This window comes from Pristiophorus japonicus, chromosome 6 (assembly GCF_044704955.1).
Source record: "Pristiophorus japonicus isolate sPriJap1 chromosome 6, sPriJap1.hap1, whole genome shotgun sequence".
Taxonomy (NCBI): domain Eukaryota; kingdom Metazoa; phylum Chordata; class Chondrichthyes; family Pristiophoridae; genus Pristiophorus; species Pristiophorus japonicus.
The window spans coordinates 34,228,763-34,250,361 of record NC_091982.1 but is presented as its reverse complement, the minus strand read 5'-3'; the positions used below and the strand labels follow the sequence as shown (position 1 = coordinate 34,250,361).

General features: G+C 43.1%; 1 protein-coding gene across 1 annotated transcript in view; it reads left to right on the top strand.

Annotated features, from left to right (window-relative positions):
* alg13 (ALG13 UDP-N-acetylglucosaminyltransferase subunit) overlaps window positions 1-21,599 on the top strand; it is a 125,137-nt gene that overhangs the window by 92,039 nt on the left and 11,499 nt on the right. Inside the window, exons 16-23 of the mRNA XM_070883944.1 lie at window positions 85-212; window positions 790-1,027; window positions 1,605-1,724; window positions 4,184-4,340; window positions 5,985-6,114; window positions 8,939-8,974; window positions 11,300-11,355; window positions 16,592-16,669. Of these exons, the coding sequence (XP_070740045.1) occupies window positions 85-212; window positions 790-1,027; window positions 1,605-1,724; window positions 4,184-4,340; window positions 5,985-6,114; window positions 8,939-8,974; window positions 11,300-11,355; window positions 16,592-16,669 (943 nt within the window). The remainder of the gene's footprint in view (window positions 1-84; window positions 213-789; window positions 1,028-1,604; window positions 1,725-4,183; window positions 4,341-5,984; window positions 6,115-8,938; window positions 8,975-11,299; window positions 11,356-16,591; window positions 16,670-21,599) is intronic.

Genomic DNA, 21,599 nt, shown 5'->3' with positions numbered 1-21,599 from the left:
GAAAAACAAATGCAGTGTGTGTTAGAATAATTGTATTAGGTCAGTCCTGAAGTTCTTATGAAAATTCATTTTAATTACTCCCAGGCACACACTTCCTTTGACAAACCTGAAGCCTGTGACTCAAGTAACACCAGTTCCTGCCTGGAATATTGTTTCTAACAGAAAAGGTGGAAACTACCAGAAGATACCCAGTGGATATGTTTCAGAGTTAGGTTAGTAAAGAGGAGAATGCATTAATAGATTAAATATCAGAACTTGGCTTCAATTCTACCTGTCAACTGCAGGAGCCTTGCAGCTCAAATCATACTGAACTCCCGATTGAAGCACTGGATTTTCTGCCACTATCAAATTATCAATGTAAATGCGTTACTATATTTTTTGTATATAGAGTTTGAAAATAAAGTGAGTACTTAAGGAAATGGATAGCATTTCTTTCACCACTCTTCTTGATGCAAATCCAGCCCAAACTGGTGTTGTGTCTCGTCTCTTTGCTGCTTTATCTTGCTCAGCTCCCTAGTCACTGGTGTTTTATGGTCTGATTATTGTTTTTCATTGTACAGTCTGATCCAATCTGGCATTAGTTTACTTGAATTTAAAGAGTTCTACTCTGTTACTGTTTGCTTCCACCCCTAGAGTGGAAGCAGCTTATGATCCAGTATAATAAAATCTATTAAATTACTGACCAGCTATTTTGGGAATTGCTTTTTTAACATTTTTTTTAAAACTCCAGAAGCCTTTGTTGTGTTTGGTCAATTCTATTCTCTACTTGCTGACCTATTTTTATTACAGACCTTGATCCAAAGTCACGTAGACGATTTATAAAGAAGGTTCGTGGGAAACAGGTTTTTATGGCATTTGCCTATGGCAGGGGTCAGTCTGTGCTTCCTCCGCGTTTGCAGCATAATCTTCCTTCTGGAAGATCTTCTCCCCTTCCTTCACCTCAAAGTGGCAACTTTGCTCATTATGACCAGTACAGGGTCCCTCCACCACCTCCTAGAACTGGAAGAAACAACTATGCTCCATCCAGGTTTGTGAATTACAAATGTTTAGGATTGGGACTTTTAAGATTTAGACTTTGGGGAAAATAAATCAGTTGAGCCTGCCAAGTATAAAATGGTGGTAATGTTTTATAGCATTTTAAATGTGCACGTTTGGGTAGTTCCATTTGTTATGTTGACTATTCTTAGCATGGATATAGTGGCTCATCTCAAAAGTGTATTAAAATAGTGATCGTTGAGGATATTTGAATTTTGATAGCCCCAATTCAGCACGAGAAGATGAGGGCAATAGATGCAATTATATCCAGGATAGTGGGAAAAAACCTGGTTACTTCACCTTTTTTAAAAGAACTCTACTGTATACCTTGAAATGAATATATATATATATATATTGAATGCAATTAATTGTGCCACCATGAGGGAAGGGTGTTGGAGTGTGAAGTAGGGGGAATGAGGGGGACATGGTTGCATGTCTGCAGTGACTAGCTCATGTATTTTGTCATAAGCCAAGTACACTTGAAAGCAAATAATTCCCAGTCTTGGGTGATTTTAATAAAATGTGTGGAGGGAAAAAAAAATGTGTTTTTCTGATCTCTTCCTTCCCAGGAATCAGGCCACTCGATTTGTGAGTCAACATGGCTTTGTTGATCCTGACTACATCTATGGCTTTTCTGGGCCAGGAAAGAGGTGTTATCAACATTATGACAATTTCACCTATCGATCTCGGTAATGAGTTCCAAACTTAATAAAATAATGTTACCAGGTTATATGGCTCTGAAGTTGGAGATTTTTTAAGTTGACTTTTTTTTTGAAGCATTCTCCTATGGGTAAGATGAGTACATACAGCTAATTTCTCCTTATCTACAGTGAACTTTTAAAAAGGAAAAACTGAATGCTGAGTGCACTGTATGTAGATCAGTATTTGAAGACGACATATGGTTTTCAAGGGTTACGCCTGAAATGCTAAACCAACTTTCTCTTTCAAATGCTGTGTATTTCTAGATTTCTGTTTATAATTAAAAGTACTGCAGCTCTTCCTCTCTCTGTGCTGCTTCCTCTTGACACGCATGCCAATCCTAATAAAGAGGACAGATAAATGCATAGTTCCAAGGGGGTCTTTGCCAATACTATCCTGTAACCAGATGTTAACACATGAGGTTGAGGTTTATTTGCCTACATTTCAATACTCCCTCTTTCTAGCCTAATGGAAGTTGAAATTTGTACAGTACATCAGCAAAGTGCATTTGTTTAGTGTGTAATATAGGAAAATGGCCCAAGGGATGACTTTGAATCAAAAAGAGATGCAACGCATTGTTGGGGGAAATGTCGGAGGTAGGTTTTTGAAGGGCATAGTGGAATAACTAGGGGGAAATCCAGGTAAGTGAAGGCTGTACTGCTGAAGGTGGAATGGTGGGAGGAGGAATGCAAAGGAACAGTACTTTCCTTCAAGAATAGAGAGCAACTGGTGGGTGCTGGAGGGACTGGACTGCATAGTGGACACCTATTAATAAATAATTTATGATTTACTTTAAGTTTTCTTGTATAATTTGGTGTTTATTGTTTGTGCTCCTTTTTTCACAAAAAAACACACTTAAATTACTTTTGATACAGGGACAATCCAATGTCGCCCTAATTGGCAATATTCAGTAGAAGGACAGCTATAAACTGGTCAATATTTGTGAGCAAACTTTCAGAATTCATAATTTGAGATGTAATTTGTGAACAGTTAGAAATGCATGGGGTAATTAAAAGCAGCCAGTACAGATTTGTCAAAGGCAAGTCATGTTTGACAATTTTTTTTAAGTGATTGATTGGGTAAATTAAGGAATGTAATAGTTTTACTGAACTGAGAATCTATCTGCAGCCCAACAGACAATTGATAGATCTTCACTGTCACAACCCTATAATTTATGGGATTCCACAATAACTTGGAGTTTTTTCTGATTCTATAAACTCCATACAAGGTCATCTTTGACTGAGAGCTGCATTTATGATCACTTTAGTTTAATCTCTCAAGCTTAAAATGGAGTGTTCTCAATTTTTTTACTGTAATAATTAAATGAGCTGAGAGATTTTTACATTGCTCATCCCATTGGAATGTGTGGAATGATGTGTATTACAGAATGTACCCAGCTGAACTTAAAGCTTCAAATTGCCCTTCACTCAAAAAAAAAGGTTCTGTAGTGACATTTTTCCTCTCGTGGGCATATACCTCATGTGCCTGAGGGCATATAACTTGCTTTGAGGCACGCTACTTGCAATTACATGAATACATTTATTAGAACTGATTATGCAGTTAAAGTGGGTCTGCTTCAGCTTTATAAAAAAAAATTAGAAGCATTTATTTTGGACGCTGGATGATTTTTTTTTGAAATAGTTATGCTGGATCTTGATTGTTCTAGTGGGGGAGGGGGAAAAGATGCTGAACCAATTCCTTGGAGCTAACTCAGGAGTTAAAATCTGAGGTAAAATGTGTCTGGGCCATTCATGTTGCTTCCAGTTAATTTGTTTCAGAGCAGCTTTGGTAAAAGTAAAAGATCAGATTATCTGCTAATAATGTTCTTTGCTGGGGGAAGCATGTACAGTGACTTGGAGGAAGGACTGAAGAAAATCAATTTGGAGGAGAGGTGAAGAACAGGCATATTGGGGAGCACCTTAGTTTAACTCATTGCGAATACAAGCTTCTATGACCAAATGGTAATCTTTAACTTCTTCCATACTGATTTTCAATAACGTTTTCTTAAAGGTGCTGCCTTCTAAAGAATATGTTGTCCATTCCTTCCAAATTCTTCTAGCTGGCTAACATTTTGCAATTTAGTGCACATTAAATTAGAGTCTTCATGGGAAATGGATGTACATTCTGGCATTAGGATGTGTTGTGTAGCTGGTAATAAAGCAAAATCTGTAATTTCAGAATGAATCTAGTTTTTGTAGCAGTGGGTTTAGTTTATGCAAAACAAAAGGAAATTGAAATACATAGACATAAATTACCACTGAAGGATGTTGCATTTTGATCCATAATGGACTAGAGTACAAAATGTCATCCTTTACAATAGATTTCAGTTTAGAGAGAGGTTATTTAATCTTTGTGCTACCCATAAGTATAAATTGTTCAGAATTGGTTTGATATGACCACCTAGCATGGCATTAATTGTACTTTGAATTTATTTCTGATTTTCCACAAGCTCTTACAGCAGAAGTCGCAGACCCATTCACTATGTTAACCAGGATTGCCAGTTTGGCTATATACCAGAGAATGAGGAGGAACCAAGAACAATTGAAGAAACTGTAGCTTTTTATGAAATTGAAGAAGGAAATGAACCAGCTTTTCCTCCTGTACATGTGAGTGAATAATTGCAGACAGTATTATATTGTGCCAACAAAAAATATTAAGTATCACATTTGCATTAAACTTGTTAAGCACGTCTATCTTCAGAGTTTATCTCCTTAGTGGCATTGCTTAGTGTGTCAGTGTATATTAATTTTATGAAATGAAAAGTGTTATAGAATACTAATGCATGCTGAAAGCATGTGCTTTATGCAAGGCTTAATATGGTGGATCTCCCAAGACATGGTAAGTCGCAGGATACATTCTGTCTCTTAATTGTCTGTGTTGATGGTGCTTGTGCGTTCTCTCATATCTTTTTATGTTTCACATTTGTTCCTTTTTGGTACTATTTTGCATTTTGTTTCTGTGGAGTTCTTTTGCACTCTTGAGGGTCATGGACAATGTCACCAGGGTGGTAGTGAAACCAACATGAAGGCAATAAGATAACACTTTCCTGCGAGTTCTGCAGTGCCTTCACATCGCTCGCTGTCTCCTCTGTCGGACAGATGGAGATCCTCTCCTGCATCCCTCTAAGTTGGGTAATAAATGCTGTGTCCTCCTGAACTGAGTCTGCTGCTCCATTTTGCCACTTGGGCTGCTTTTCTTTTGATCCTCAATTATTCTTCTGTGAACAATCTCTTTTACCCCCCCCCCCCCCAGTTCTATGCCTGATGCTGCCTCCTCGTTCTCATTTTGACCCAGTTACCACTTGTGTCTCGTTTTTTTGCCATCTGCTCTCCATCTCTCCTTCCCTCACCATTTCTCCTTTCAATTCTCACTATTGCTTGCCTGTTAACTTGATGTTCCTCAAGAGGCATGGATGGGAGGTTGGAAATGGCAACCAGAGCAGAATACAGAGAGAAAGGCAAGTGGTAGGAGCAGAGTCGGTAGGATGTAGACAGGATTTTTCAAGGGCCAGTAAAGGGAAAAGCCGGCATAACTAATTGTCGAAGAACAGATAAAATTTGTGCAACTAGACAAATAGGACTGCTTACCAGATATTAATTTAAAAGACACTCCATCGACTGTTTTAATAGGGAGCATGTAGAGCCTTACAGTTGATGCACATTCCCTGGAAGTGAGCACACATCTAGGCTGATAGTTGAGTGTAATATTGACGGAGTACTTCATTGTCAAGCGGTGACATTCTTCAGATCTGATATATTAAACCGAGGCTCCATCCACCTGTTCGGGTGGTTCACATGGCTATCAAAGAACCCATGATAATGTTCCAAAGCACCTTTTCTGGCCAGTATTTATTTCTCGATTGACATCTCTCTGCTTTTTGTAGGACATTATGCATAAAGTTTAAAATGGCTGCAGCCTTCACTTGTTTGACGAGACTAGTTCAAAGCCATATCTGATACAGTAGAAAGGCAGGTTTCTCTCTGGTGAGCTCAAGGTTTCCTTAACTTTTTTTTTGTAGAAGTTGGATGGCTTTACTACTTTTAAGGACCTTTTTCCAGTGTTCTCACTTAAATGCTTGATACTGTGCAACATTTTATGATATGGCATTAATGTGGCATTAATTTTCAGTTGCAGTATGATGGGGCTTCTATATTATGGGATTTAACTTGATCTTAATTTCATTGATTGATTGTAAGGTTCATTTCATTCTAAAACGCCAAATTAATTGTTCTCCTATGCTTCTCACTTAGAGCCAGTCTGCTTCCCCTCCAGTTGTACAAGCTCCAGCTGGGTACTGGGTAGCTAGAGGAGGAAGCCCGGTCTCCGTTGGCAAGCAGGTCAATTCCTCCTCTGAAGATGCCGATGAACCAAGTGATGGTGGTAAGAATATGCGATGTTGAAGTAATTACACCCGTTTTATTTTGAAAATTCCTATTTGTGGGTTTCTTAATCTGGTTTATGCTCTTTCAATATTGTCAGTTAGGGGGAGATAGATGTAGTACAGGTATTTGTGGTTATCCTAATGGACTTTTCAGTCACTCATGTTATCGTAGGGTTTTTTTTTTTAACTCTCTCCATCAGTGATTCAAAACTTATCTGAATCTCATAGAGGATAGCCAAGTTTGAAAATTAGTTGAGACCAAGATTCAATCCTTGGCCCTCTGCCTGGGTGCCTCAAAACAAGATTACCTCTATAGGAATCAAATGGGTTTAAGCTCTTCCATGATTATTTAGTTTCACGTGACACACCAGTTGGGTAAACATGCCAGGCAGCCTTCTAATACTAATCAGAAAGATCCCGTGCCTTTCAATGCTAAGTTATAGAAGTTGGCTTAAATTGGTCGTGTTCATTGGAAACAAAAACTTTAAGGGGGGTAAATGCACAGAAATTGCAATAAAGAACCATGCCATTCAGCCCAAACAGACATTCTGAAACTGGTGGCCACAAGTCAGTGCGGAATGGCTGCCGAGTCTCTACGGAGGGGCTGCCATTTTGAAAATTGCCCTTGGGTTTGGAGCTGTGTCCAGGACCACTCCAAACCTGACCAGTCCACCTGTTTTCCTGGTGCACACGCCGATTCCCTTCCTGAAATTCCCTCTTTTCCGGAATTTCCCCGCAGGAGCGGCCCCACCACAGGTCGGTGCCCCTGACAGCTTTTGCTGTCTACACTCTGTGGCACGGCACGGTTGTCCTTTAAAGGGGAGGTGGCATTGCCATTGACGCCAGCTTTTTTTTTGTCGGCCGACTGCCATGTCGGGCCGACAATTATGGCCGCGGGTTTGGCTGGGTTGCCAATAGGCAGCCTGGCAAACCCCTCTTGGGTGCCAGGCCACTGGCCCGGCCGAAACCCTCCGTGGAGGCCCAGTGTGACACGCCAGCGCGATGACTGACAACCTCAGCTACTCCGCCCCGCTAGTGACAGGCGCTCTGACTTGCCCCCATGATGAGGGCACTTCCACCACGCTCCAAAAAAAATCCCCGAAGTGCTGAATTTCAAATGGTCGGTGGGCAATTTCGGCCCCTATAGGCCTGAAATTCATGACCTTGCTGCCGGCTGCTGCCGAGTCTTTTTGGCGGGGTCTCCATTTTTTTCGGCGCTCTCCCCTCCGTGCGAGATTGGTGAGGCCCTCACGCCGGCAGTTTGAAAGAACCGCTGGGAAGCGTGCGCCGGCAAGCAACGCCGAAAAACATCCTCCCACCCGAGATTCATCCGAGGGCTCCTCCGCTCCTGCAGGAGAAAAGACCGCCGCATGGAAGCAGGCCTTACCGGGACGGTAGGTATGAAGGCCTGCAAGAAAAGGTTAGTGAGATTTTTTCCTTTAATTCTTTTGCAGCAATTTTGTTTGAAAGGATTCTTCTGAAGGTTTTTTGATTGTGATGTTTTTTTATTTGTTGAACATTTTTTTTTTTTTTATGCGTTTTCCCCCCCTCCCTGGACCTAACTCCAGCCTCGTAACTTTCTCCAGGATTGCAGTTGCCGCCCAGAATCCCACCTACCACCCTCTACCACCCAGAACTGCTGAAGAAAAAAACCATTGTTTTCCGCCGACGCTTTTTCTCCCCCCTTTTTTTTCCACTGAACTTCGCCCAAAGTACTGTCGGGATCTTAGTGGTCTTTTCAACAGTAAATGGGCAGAACTTGGCTTTGATCAAATTCGGGCCCTATATCTCTTCATAAAACCTAGTGTTCAATTAGACTTTTGTGCAGTCATCTCTACTTCAGGAGCTGCTTTTAATGTCATTTGAACCGAAACCTTAAATCCCTCTACTTTTCCACAACTCCCAATCTTCCCTCAATCAAAGTGTAATTATTACATCATTTGAAACCAAAAAGTGCCGCTGCACACTTGCATTGAAAGCCACCTGCTACTTTTATTTTTTTGCCTATTCTACCACTTTATACCCTTGCAAATTCTTTTGTGCTGCAGAATCATTTACTGTGCCTTCTATTTTAGTATTGTCTGCAAATTTGGATGCCACAGAACAGAACCCTATGGGACAATACTACTCGCTCCCAACCACTCTGGGGAAACTGGTATTAACTTCCTCCTCTATGTTGCCTCCTTTTTAACCGGTTTCTAATCCTATCAGCTATAGACTTAGAGAGGGAATTCCATAGAAGCAAGGTGTCTGAAGGTTTTTCCATCAGTGGCATTGCATTAATTCAGTGAGTCATTATGGATATTGAGTAGCTATGTATAAATTTTATACTGAAATTTAATGTAGCCATATGCGTGTACTTGACAATATTGTTGTATCTTCAGCAGCAATACTGGTGGCTCACCAGTTGATTCATTTTTTCACATGCCTGTGTTGAACTGATGCTTGTATGTTCCTACCCACTTAACAGTCTGACCTTGCTTCATGGGTACATTGTCATATATTATGATAGATACCTTAAGCTTACCGGGTAAGAAGTGAGGGTGATTGTCTTAGTAATTTGATTTTCCAATTAAGTATTTGGTGTATGTTAAACTTTCGCTTTAAAATGTTGTGACCAAGTTCTTTGTTTACAAATGGAATTGCTCATTTAAAAAAAAAGTTGTAGATTGCTGCACAAAATTACACCGAGTGAAGAGCTGTATTGCTAATCATCCTGGTAAATGGTGGTCATGATCCTTTTTAACATAGCTTCTCACTGGTGTCAAGTTTTACATTAAATTTCCACCTAGAAAATTTGACTGATGCTATTTCTGTTCTCAGGAGAATATCATGAAGACTTTATTTATGCAGCATCAGGTTGGTATGGTGCAGCTGAAGATTCTCGAGTTTGTAATGAAGCTACAGCAATTTTAATAAACTTTTATAAATTCTATTAGTAAATCTATTACCTGTCTTTTTCTCAAGTTATACAAAAAGTTTATAAAGTTGTACTGAGTTTTATTTTTTTCCTCGGCACGTGGGCAATGCTGACTTGGCCACATTTATTGCCCATCCCTCGTGCCCTCAGACAGGGTGGTCATTGTTGAACCACTGTGTTCCTGGTGATCGTCATGCTCCTATAATTGTATTAAATAGGGAATTCAAGGATATTGATGGAATGGTCATGTATGTTCAGGTCAGGCTGGTTTATGACTTTGAGGGACAGTTAGAGGTGATGTTCCCAAGACATTGCTGGTCTTGTCTTTCTCGGTAGAGATTGCAGAGAAGAGAGGTGCTGTTGAAGTAAACATGAATTGGTCGAGTGCATGCTGTAGGCCACACACAGGGCGGGTGAATGAGGGATAACCAGGGCACCAATAAAGTGAACGGTTCTGTCCTGATAGAAACATAGACATAGAAACATAGAAAATAGGTGCAGGCGTAGGCCATTCGGCCCTTCTAGCCTGCACCGCCATTCAATGAGTTCATGGCTGAACATGCAACTTCAGTACCCCATTCCTGCTTTCTCACCATACACCTTGATGTGTCTGACATCTTCCAGGTGAGTGTTAGGCATCTTCCAGGTGAGTGGTGAGCATTCCATCATCCTACTTAGTCCATCATCCCACACTGCAGATAATCCAGCCTTTGTCGTGTTCTTGTAGCCACAGTTTTGATGTGGCTGGTCCAATTCATCATCTGGTTAATGGTAACACTCAAGATATTGTTGCTGGACTCGGCAATGGCAGTGCTGTTGAAGGTCAAGGGGAGATGACTAGGTTTTGTTGTTTGAGACTATGGTTACCTGCCAGTTATGTGGTGAGAGTTAACTTGCCACTTGTTGGCCCAAGACTGGGTGTTATCCAGGTCCTGTTGTGGATTGGCATGATCTGATTTTTCCTCGCGCCTTAAACTCAGCTGCTAGCTGTTGTGGGGAAGAAGCTGAGGTGTGGGATTAAATTGGAAAGCTCCTTTGAAGAGCTGGCACAGGCACAACGAGGGCCCCCTTCTGTGCTGTAAGATTCTAAGACATGAGTCTAGTAACTTTTTTTTGCCTTCCCCTGGCCTATAACTGTCTTGTTTCCTACTCTCTGTGGGAATATGTCTACTCCAACTCCAAGCAGTACACCTTTGTGACCTTCCTAGCAACCAGAGCATTACTGGTAGAAATCTGTGAGCTGGTTGTCTTCCTATCTGCCTACTTGCCTTTCATCAAAAAATGGTTCATGAAGATTTGAAGATGATCTAAAATCCAGCTCTTAATTGATTGAAACCAATTCAGTGATTTAGTGGATTTGAATCTGGATGGTAAAATCAATGTGGATTCTAGTATTCTCTTTTTTTTGGCCTATGTATATCTTGAATGAATTAATGTTCAGCATTGCTTTAAGAATGTATGGGTGGATATTTATGCATCATCTTTCTTTTTAAAGTCCATTTTAAAACGCTCAACATTTTATTGTGCTTCTCAGTGCAGCCCTCTGTTGAATTCATGCAAAGAATGTTGGGATGTTGTAAACTGTAAGATGTCGTCTTGCAAAGCATCCACTAAATAATGTCTGTTTAAGTGAAATCAGTTTCTGGAGTTCTAATTTAATTAATGCTGATTGCTTGATTTGCAAGTAAGTTGTTTTGACATTAATCATTAAATACTTTGTAGAAGTTTAAATTGGCATCAGGCTAGTAGCTGGAATAGTTTAAAGTGCGTTTACATTGGGGGGAAATTAGAAGGATTCTGAATTCCTGCTATTCATTTACAGGCAAACTAAAATTGTTACCTGCTTAAGATCCCTCATTAAAAGTAACTTGTATTTTCTTCTGAAGTATATGCACACCTTGTTGGTATGACGATTCCTGGATGAAGAACTGAGATGAGCTCATTTCTCCTCTTCCATCAGTTACACTTTCTGAATTAATTCGAGCTGATAGGACATTTGAGACAAAAGGATGTTAAACAATTTAATTTGTACTTGATCTGTATATGCTGAGAGACTGTATCCCAGACCCTCTAGGGTTTGTTCATTGTGACTTGCACTTTATATAATACAGGAATTTAAAATGTAATTTTTAGGTCAAATAGTGCAGTTGCATTTTTTAGCTAGCTTAATGTTTTTGGATATTCAATATTCAGTTCCCATTTTAAGTGTAATTGATTCCTGTCTTGCTAGTTTCCAGAAACGTATGACTTCAATTTTTTCACAGATTCCGGATATTCAGATCCAACAGTGTATAATGCAGCAGAGTCTACAGCAAACCTAGTAAGTACGCTTCATTTAACAATTTATTTTTAAGGCAGTCTTTTTCCTGTATTTTTGAACATTAAGCCAAGTTTGAACGTAAACTAAATTTCAAAGTTTATATAAACCTTAACTTGTCCAACAGATCAAATGACCAACTTGGTTTAATTTCAGCAATTGTGTAGTTTTAATTTGGGAGACAATGCATGAATGTACCCGATAGAGTAGAATTTAAAATGTACTGAATTGTTTTCCATTATATGTACTTCTCAGTTGAATAGTATTTTTCTTTATGTAGTAAATATAATGTCACCATTAAAATATTAGTGTTACTATTTGTGTAATATATATTTGCTTTTTATAGAGCTAAAAAATCTTTTCCATTCTGAGCAGCATTTTGCACCCTCAGGAACTGCGAATCATAGATGAGAACTTTTCACCATTTTCAGACATTAATAAATTTGCAGAATGGGCATGTAATTGGAAATGAATTTCAATATACACAAGTGTGAGGTGGTGCAATTTGATAGGTCATATAAGGAGGCCACATGCAGCTTGGATAATAGTCGAAATGGGATAGAGGAGCAAAGATATCTAGAGGTACAGATACACCACATAGTGGCGCAGGTTAATAAGGCCATTTAAAAAAAATAAAAGCAAACCAAGTGCTGGGGTTCATTGCTAGAGGGATGGAATTAAAAATCAGAAAATTATGTTAAATGTACAGAACCTTGGTTAGACTGCACTTGGGGTACTGTGCACAGTTCTGGTCTCCATATTGGGATATAGAGGCACTGGTGATGTGCAAAAAAGATTCACAAGGATGATACCAGAGCTGAGAGGATATACTTATCCAGAACGGCTGAACAGGCTGGGGCTCCTTTCTCTAGAAAAGAGAAGGCCAAGGGGTATCCTGATAGAGAGGTATTTAAGATTGTGAAAGGGTTCGACAAGGTAGACGTAGAGAATGTTTCCACTTTCAGTGAATCTAAAACTAGAGATCAGAAATATAAGTTATAAAGCCAATAGGTAATTCAGGAGAAACTTCTTTACTCGGGGGTGGGTCAAATGTGGAATGCGCTACCATAAGGAGTAGTTGAGGTGAGTAGCATAGATGTATTTAAGGAGAAGCTGGATAAGCACATGAGGGAGAAAGGAGTAGAACGATATGCTGTTCAGGTAAGATAAAAAGGGATGTGAGGAGGCTCGTGTGGAGCATAAAGGTTGCAAGACCAGATGGGCGAAATGGCCTGTTTCTTTGCTGTAGACTCTGGCCCCAAGTTTCCACATGATTTGCTCCTGATTTTTAGGAGCAACTGGTGTAGAACGGAATATCTTAGAAATCGGAATTCTTGTCATTTAGTTTGCTCCAGTTCTAGTCAGTTAGAACAGTTTCACTTTGGAACATAATTTTTTTTTCAAAAGGGGGCGTGTCTGGCCACTTACGCCTGTTTTCAAAGTTTCGTCAGTGAAAACTTACTCCAAACTAACTTAGACTAGTGAAGATTTTTGTACGCTCAAAAACCTTGTCGACACCTTAGAAAATCGGGCGTAGGTTACAAATCAGGCGTAGGGAATGGTGGGGGGGGGGGGTGTTTAAAGGGAAGTTTACAAACATTAAACACTTCAGTTTTACAAATAAAGAGCCATCATCAATAATAAATGATAAATCCATCAATAAATCAACCAATAAATCAATCAAAAAAAATTAATCAAATAATTTTTAAAAAATCAATAAATAAAACATTTTCTACTTACCGACTGCAGCACCGGGAGCCCTCCAACAGCATGCTGGGATGCCGCCCACCCCCCCCCCCCCCCGTGTGTCTCTGTCAGTGTCTCTATCTCTGTCTGTCTGTGTCTGTGTTTCTGAGAGAGGGGGGAGAGCAGAGAGAGAGGGGGGGGGGGAGAAGGGGATGAAAGGAGGGGGGGGGAGAAGGGGATGAAAGGAGGGGGGGGAGAAGGGGATGAAAGGAGGGGGGGGAGAAGGGGATGAAAGGAGGGGGGGGGAGAAAGGAAGGAAGGAGGGGGGGGAGAAAGGAAGGAAGGAGGGGGGGGAGAAAGGAAGGAAGGAGGGGGGGGAGAAAGGAAGGAAGGAGGGGGGGAGAAAGGAAGGAAGGAGGGGGAGGGGGAAAGGAAGGAAGGAGGGGAGGGAGGAAAGGAAGGAAGGAGGGGGAGGGGAAAGGAAGGAAGGAGGGGGAGGGGGAAAGGAAGGAAGGAGGGGGGGGGGGAAGGAAGGAAGGAGGGGAAAGGAAAGGAAGGAAGGAGGGAGGGGGAAAGGAAGGAAGGAGGGGGAGGGGGAAAGGAAGGAAGGAGGGGGGGGGGGAAGGAAGGAAGGAGGGGAAAGGAAAGGAAGGAAGGAGGGGGGAGAAGGAAGGGGGGGAAAGGAAGGAAGGAAGGAGGGGGGGGAGGAAGGAAGGAGGGGAAAGGAAAGGAAGGAGGGGGGGGAAGGAGGGGGGGGGAAAAGGAAGGAAGGAGGGGGGGGGGAAAGGAAGGAAGGAAGGAGGGGAGGAAAGGAAGGAAGGAGGGGGGGAGAAGGAAGGAGGGGAGGAAAGGAAGGAAGGAGGGGGGGAGAAGGAAGGGGGAAAGGAAGGAAGGAAGGGGGAAAGGAAGGAAGGAGGGGGGGGAGGAAGGAAGGAGGGGAAAGGAAAGGAAGGAGGGGGGGGGAAAGGAAGGAAGGGGGGGGCGAAAGGAAGGAAGGAGGGGGGGGTGGAAGGAAGGAGAAGGGGGGCGGGGGGAGGGAGGCTGAACGGGCTGGGCCCGAGACTTCGGGCAGGGCCCGTCCCCAGCACCAGATTTACAGGTAGGTGGCAGTGGCGTCGGGTCGGGGGGGTGGTGGGAGGGAGGTCGGGTCGGGGTGAGCGGGAGTCGGGTCCGGAAGCGGGTGTCTAGTCGGGTCGGGAGGAAGCAGGAGCTGGCCGTGGGAGGAGCCTTATTCACGCAGGGCTAGGGGCTGCGTGTTTCGGCCCCTCCCACACAGTTTCCGGCGCCTGGAGCTACTGCACATGCGCGCCCACTGTAGCGCACATGTGCAGAGGTCCCGGCACTGTTTTCAGTGCAGGGACCTGGCTCCGCCCCCTACAGCTTCTGCTGCGCTGCGCCGCGCCGAGGGCCAGAGGACCTGCAGGGAGCTGGAGAATCTGGAGGTTTTTTTTAGGCGCACTTTATGGCGCGAAAAATGGGCGTCCAGGTCGGGACTGCGCCGTTCTAGGCGCGGCTCGAAACTTGGGCCCTATGTAACTTTATCAACCTTTGAAACATGGGAATAGTGACAAATTGTGCATAGCAAACATCTTTCAACAAACATTGTCAGTTTACGGAGATTTACTTGTAATGGACTTTTCGCTATCCATTTGAGCCTTGAAATTGTGTTCTGGGGCCACGTTATGCTTTGATTCTTTGCCAAGCAACCTGTACCCAAGCTTAATTCAGGATAAATTTTTAATCTGTTTTTAACATTGAGATAGAAATTGACAGGCGTAAGCACATGGCATTCAAATTGATTTAGCTCCATTTCTCTGACAATGGTCCGCTTCTGGATGTTTTTGGGAGTCAAAATCTGTTACTTATCTTTAAATTTTCATTGTTAATCTGTTCACCAATCCTGACCAGGCATTAAATGGTCATGGCAAAGTTTGTGGTATGAACTATCCTGTCTCTTTTTTCCCCATCTTGATCACCTGCAATGCATCTTTGATTTAGAGAATGTGACCATTGACACATAAGGCAAGTGGAGTGCTGATGCCCATTGTACCGTATAGTCTTGTTGCATTTGGAGAAACAAACTGCAGGGAGAAATAATGTATAGAAACACATTGTTCTAAATATCATGTAGTTCAAGAAACCAAACTGCATTGTAGTTGAAATTTACGATTTCCCAACCAGATCATCGTTTGGAAACTTTGGCTGAAATTTCAAGAGCTTGATGTACTTGAAGTGCAGGGGAAGGAGATGTTACCAATTTGTCATTTATACGTTTTAATATCCAAAAAAGAGTTTGTACTTGGTAATGTGTTCGGGGGGGAGGGAAGGGGAAGGTGGAAATGTCATTGTTTTTAATTCGTTCGTGGGATGTGGGTGTCGCTGGCAAGGCCAGCATTTATTGTCCATCCATAATTGCCCTTGAGAAGGTGGTAGTGAGTCGTTTTCTTGAACCGCTGCAGTCCTGTTATGGAGGGAGTTCCAGGATTTAGACCCAGCGACGATGTGAGAACGGCATTCTATTTCTACATCAGGATGGCGTGTAACTTGGAGGGGAACTTGCAGCACCTGCTGCACTTGCCCTCCTAGGCGGTAGAGGTTGCGGGTTTGGGAGGTGCTGCCGAAGAAGCCTTGGCGAGTTGCTGCAGTGCATTTGTAGATGGTGCATACTGCAGCGCCGGTGGTGGAGGGAGTGAATGAGGTGGTGGATGGGATGCCAATCGAGCGGGCTGCTTTTGTCCTGGATGGTGTCGAGGTTCTTGAGTGTTGGAGCTGCACACATCCAGGCAAGTGGAGAGTATTCAATCACACTCCTGACTTGTACCTTGTAGATGGTGGAAAGGCTTTGGGGAGTCGGAGGTGAGACGCATTTATGCCCTATGGTTTCAGGTGCTATGTAATATCAAATTGCATTACCTATTCACCCATGTGTATTGTCTTAAAAGTAAAAACATTTTATTTAAAAAAAAAAAATAAAATAAAATCAGTTCAAGTTATAGGCAGTAAAGTATTCTTGGAGTTCTGATTGTAAACTGCTGAACTTGGGTTCAAAATTATCCGGTTACTGCCTTGCAGGTCACTGCTGCAATACAGAACTTAAATGGTTGTAGAATTACCTTTTAATGTGTGCACCTGTATCATCCAAATTGGATTGTGTAATAGTTTTGTTTAGTCTCAACCGTGACTTCAGTCGATTGGGCAGATGATCCTCTTCTTAATCACCCACAATATCTGGTTCACAAAATTTTCTGTTCAGCCAAGCAATCCTCCAGGATTGTTTTTTTTTTTGGGAGGGAAGAGAAAGAAAGAGATGGGGGGGGGGGGTGAAGGGAAGAGAAGAGAAGAGAGAGTGTGGGGGTGGTGGATACCGAGAAGGGAACCTCAGCCTGCAGGTACTGTATTCAATGTAGCAAGAATTTTTTGATAAGTTAGCAACTTCAAATTTTTTATACTGCAGACGTGCCAAAGGTTTTTCCTGTTTTATATACATTGGGCTTTAGCCGAGGAATGTTATTCCATTGCCGTAGGGGGGAAAAACTCATTGTTTGTCTTGTAGTCTATTCAGGAAGGATGCTCTGCTGCAGTGTCACCCCAGGAGAGCCAGGTTGGCGCACACTTCAGTTATTCACAGCAGGTACACTTTTTCCCGGAACAAAGCTATTGATTTTATTCCTATTCCTGCCTGCAATCTGGTGTTAAGTACGAGCAAACACTTCCATTTTTTGAAAAGAAAGTAATCAACTGAATACTTAATAATTTCAGGCTTTTCATAGTGTTCTGTTTAATGGATGTGCCCATTGCATTAGTGAGGGACTTGGCATATGTTGATTTATCATCTTTGGAAATGTCATTACAAATGCTTGTAATTGTTGAGTATCTATTGGTGTATAGGCCGAATTATAACACTTAAGATAATGCTTTGATCATTGATGTACAACTTGCTTCATTCCATATAGTGATCCTTCAAAAACTCAAATGTCTTTAATCCTGATTGCACATGACTCCATTTCCCTATACTTGGCTAATTCATTTGATGATGATTATTGTTTAAATTGGGGATTGGAAGAGCTGAATCCATTTCCCACTGCAATAATATTTCCAAACTAGCTAATACCAGAACAAATTGGGTTGCTTTTGTTTTGAGAGTTTCCAGTTACAGTTTATGAGCCCTCCCAAATTGCAATGTGTGACCTGATATATTGCGCAATGCCTTCTTGTCTGACCACATTGCAGGATTAAAAATAAATGTTTCTAATAGTATATGAAGACAGTATAGTTATTGTGAATTGAGCAATTTGTGGTACAAATGAGATTGCTGACTGGACCACTTGATGCCATGAAGAAAGTGACCAGATCAGTATTCTTAGGCTGTAATTTAAGGAGTAATTCAAAGAGCTGGATTTTCGACTTTTGAAATTTCGGGGCGGTAATGGCCATCGTCTGCAAAATTTGGCAAAAAATGAAGTTCCATGATCGGGAACGCAAAATCAGATGTTACACAAGGGAGGTTTTTTTCACCCCAGCTGAAAGTCCCGCCATTTAAAAAAAAAAAAAAAAAAAAAGTTTTGTTGATGATTTAAGGGACTTCGTGTTGTTCAGTGCCCTGGAACATAACCTTGTATATTGTATGGTTTTCTTTTGGTGGGGGGAATTTTTGTTAGTTTATTGCAATAAAATTTATGATTCATCCTTTGCCCATTGGTGTCTTGTGTCTTCCTTGATTTTAAGGGACTGTCTGTGTTGAAGACTTGCTTCCACTCTAAAAGTGAGTTCTTAGGTGACTGGTCCCCAGTCATCTTGGACCCCCTTGCCACTGGACCAAGACCTTGCTCAGCTAAGCCCGTGTGGTAGTCGGTTTGCAACGACCACCCCACGTTAAAAGAACTCGCGCACCGGCATCTTCCACTCATCTAATATAAAGTTCGGGACTTGGAACATCAGGACCCTAATGGACAACTCCAACAGCGACAGGCTGCACCGCCATAGTTGCCTGGGAACTTAGACGCTTTGACATCGACATCGCCGCCCAAAGCGAGACCCGGCGGGCAGGGGAAGGCCAGCTCAAGGGACATGATGGAGGTTATACCTTTTTCTGGAAAAGAAAACCAGAGGGAGAACGTCTGCTTTGCCGTCAAAAATGAACTGGTCGTCCGCCTGAAAGACTCACTCCTGCGGGATTAACGAACGCCTCATGACCCTTTGCCTTCCCCTATCCTGGAACACATGCGCCATGATAGGAGCTGACGACTGCTGGATGGACTATCGCCTAATCTGATCCGTCATCAATATTAACATAGTCCCAAAGCAGAGAGGACAGCAGAAGCAGTGCCGCAAAAAAGTTAATACCGGGGCACTTAAAGACCCAGCTAAGAGAGCCCTATACAGCCATGCCTCTCAGCCATTCTGGCGTGCCTTGACCCTGAGATACTCAATGCCCACAGTGCTTGGTCTGCCCTCCAGGCCTCCATAACCAGTGCCTGTGAAGAGACACTTGGTCACTCAATCAGAAAACACCAGGACTGGTTTGATGTAAACAATCAGGAGATCCAAGAACTAATAGATCGTAAGCGTAGAGCATTTGTGAGTCTCAAGCAACAACCCAACTCTGGAGCTGCAAAGCAATGTTACAGATGGCTCAAGGCTGAGGTTCAAGAAAAAACCCAGGACTTAAAGAACAGGTGGTGGATGGAGAAAGCGCAGTTAATACAACAACTAGCCGACAGCCACGACATGCGAGGATTCTTCATTGCAGTCAAGACCACCTACTGTCCAAACTCCCAAGGCCCCACCCCACTCCTGGCCAAGAACGGGGAAACACTCATCAAGGATACCGAGGCTGTCGGGGCCCGATGGAAGGAACACTTTGAAGATCTCCTCAATCAAGACACTGCCTTTGACTCGCGTGTTGGCAACTTCATCCCACAGCATGCAACCCGCCACCACCTTAGTGAAACCCCAACGCTGCACGAAGTAGGCAAAGCCATAAAACAGCGCAAAAGTAACAAGGCTATGGGTGCTGATGGAATTCCTGCTGAGGCACTAAAATATGGTGGAGAGACGCTGTTGGTGCAGATACATGACCTCATCGTGCTCATTTGAAGGGAGGAGTGCATGCCAGGAGATCTGAGATGCAGTAATCGTGTCCATTTTTAAAAAGGGGAACAAATCCGACTGCGGTAACTGCAGGGAAATTTCCCTGCTATCAACCACTGGTTGTCGCTAGAGCTCTCCTCAACCGTTTTCTCCCTGTGGCCGAGGAGCTCCTCCCAGAGTCGCAGTGTGGATTTCATCCCCTATGGGGAAAAACTGACATGATCTTTGCAGCACGACAACTGCAGGGAAAATGCAGGGAGCAGCGCCAGCCCTTATACATGGCCTTTTTCGATCTCACAAAGGCCTTTGAGACTGTCGACCGTGAGGGTTTATGGAGTGTCCTCCTCCATTTTGGATGCCCCCAAAAGTTTTTCAACGTTCTTTGCCTGCTCCACGACGACATGCAGGCTGTGATCCTTTCCAGCGGATCCATTAGACCCATTTCACATCTGGACCGGGGTCAAACAGGGCTGTCATCGTGCCAACCCACTTTTCAATCTTCCTCGCTGCCATGCACCACCTCACTGTCAACAAGCTCCCAGCTGGAGTGAAACTAAACTGCAGAACCAGTGGGAAGCTGTTTAACCTACGTCGCCTCCAGACCAGGTCCAAGATCACCCAAAGCTCTGTCGTTGAACTGCAGTACGCAGGTGACGCCTGTGTCTGTGCACATTCTGAGGCAGAACTCCAGGATATAGTCGATGTATTCACCGAGGCATATGAAAGCATAGGCCTTACACTAATCCATAAGACACAGGTTCTCCATGAGCCTGCCCTCGCCACATGGCACTGGCCCCCCCAGTCATCACGATTCACGGCGTGGCCCTCACGTGGACCACTTCCCATACCTCGGGAGCCTCTTGTCAACAAAGGCAGACATTGAGGCGGAGATTCAACATCGCCTCCAGTGTGCCAGTGCAGCCTTCGGCCACCTGAGGAAAAGAGTGTTCAAAGACCAGGCCCTCAAACCTACCACCAAGCTCATGGTCTACAGGGCTGTAATAGTACCTGCCCTCCTGTATGGATCAGAGGCATGTACGATGTACAGAAGACACATAGAAACATAGAAAATAGGTGCAGGAGTAGGCCATTCGGCCCTTCGAGCCTGCACCACCATTCAATATGATCATGCAACTTCAGTACCCCATTCCTGCTTTCTCTCCATACCCGTTGATCCCTTTAGCTGTAAGGGCCACATCAAATTCCCTTTTGAATATATCTAACGAACTGGCCTCAACAACTTTGTGGTAGAGAATTCCACAGGTTCACAATTCTGAGTGAAGTTTTTCCTCATCTCAGTCCTAAATGGCTTACCCCTTATCCTTAGACTGTGACCCCTGGTTCTGGACTTCCCCAACATCAGGAACATTCTTCCTGCATCTAACCTGTCCAATCCCGTCAGAATTTTATGTTTTTATAAGATTCCCCCTCATTCTTCTAAATTCCAGTGAATACAAGGCTAGTCGATCCAGTCTTATGTCATCTTATGTCAGTCCTGCCATCCCGGAAATCAGTCTGGTGAACCTTTGCTGCACTTCCTCAATAGCAAGGATGTCCTTCCTCAGATTAGGAGACCAACACTGTACACAATATTCAAGGTGTGGCCTCACCAAGGCCCTGTACAACTGCAGTAAGATCTCTCTGCTCCTATACTCAAATCCTCTCGCTATGAAGGCCAACATGCCATTTGCCCTCTTCACCGCCTGCTGTACTTGCATGCCTACTTTCAATGACTTGATGTACCATGACATCCAGGTCTCGATGCACCTCCCCTTTTCCTAATCTGTCACCATTCAGATAATCTGCCTTCCTGTTTGTGCCCCCAAAGTGGATAACCTCACATTTATCCACATTATACTGCATCAGCCATGCATTTTCCCACTCGCCTAACCTGTCCAAGTCACCCTGCAGCCTCTTGGCATCCTCCTCACACTGCCACCCAGCTTAGTGTCATCTGCAAACTTGGCGATATTACATTCAATTCCTTTGTCTAAATCATTCATGTATATTGTAAATAGCTGGGGGCCCAGCACTGAACCTAAAGTAATTCGACTTCCTAGTCCCTTTTTGAGGGAAAAATGGGTTTATGTTGAGTGTGAGTGCCTGGACTGTGGGTTTCAGTTCATTATGTGCTGCTTACTGGCTAAATATGAATTATTAGTTGTAATTGTTTTTGGAATATAGAACTTGTTCCCTAAAGTGGAAGTATTTAATGGGCCTGAAATTCTGATCGAGGTCTTCCTACGGGCAAAAGACTGAAAAAGTTAAAGATGCGCAACTACTTGTTCCTGCTGCATCCGCACGAACTTCAGATTCTGAGGCCTTCAGTCCTACGCATCGGAGTGCGTGCACATCGCGACATGCGCAGGCCTGGAGCTGGAGTCACATGGCTCGAGGCAGCCAATCAAGGTACAGTATTTTCTCATTCATAATGGGAACTCGGAGTTCCCATTATTAAGAATGAGAAACCG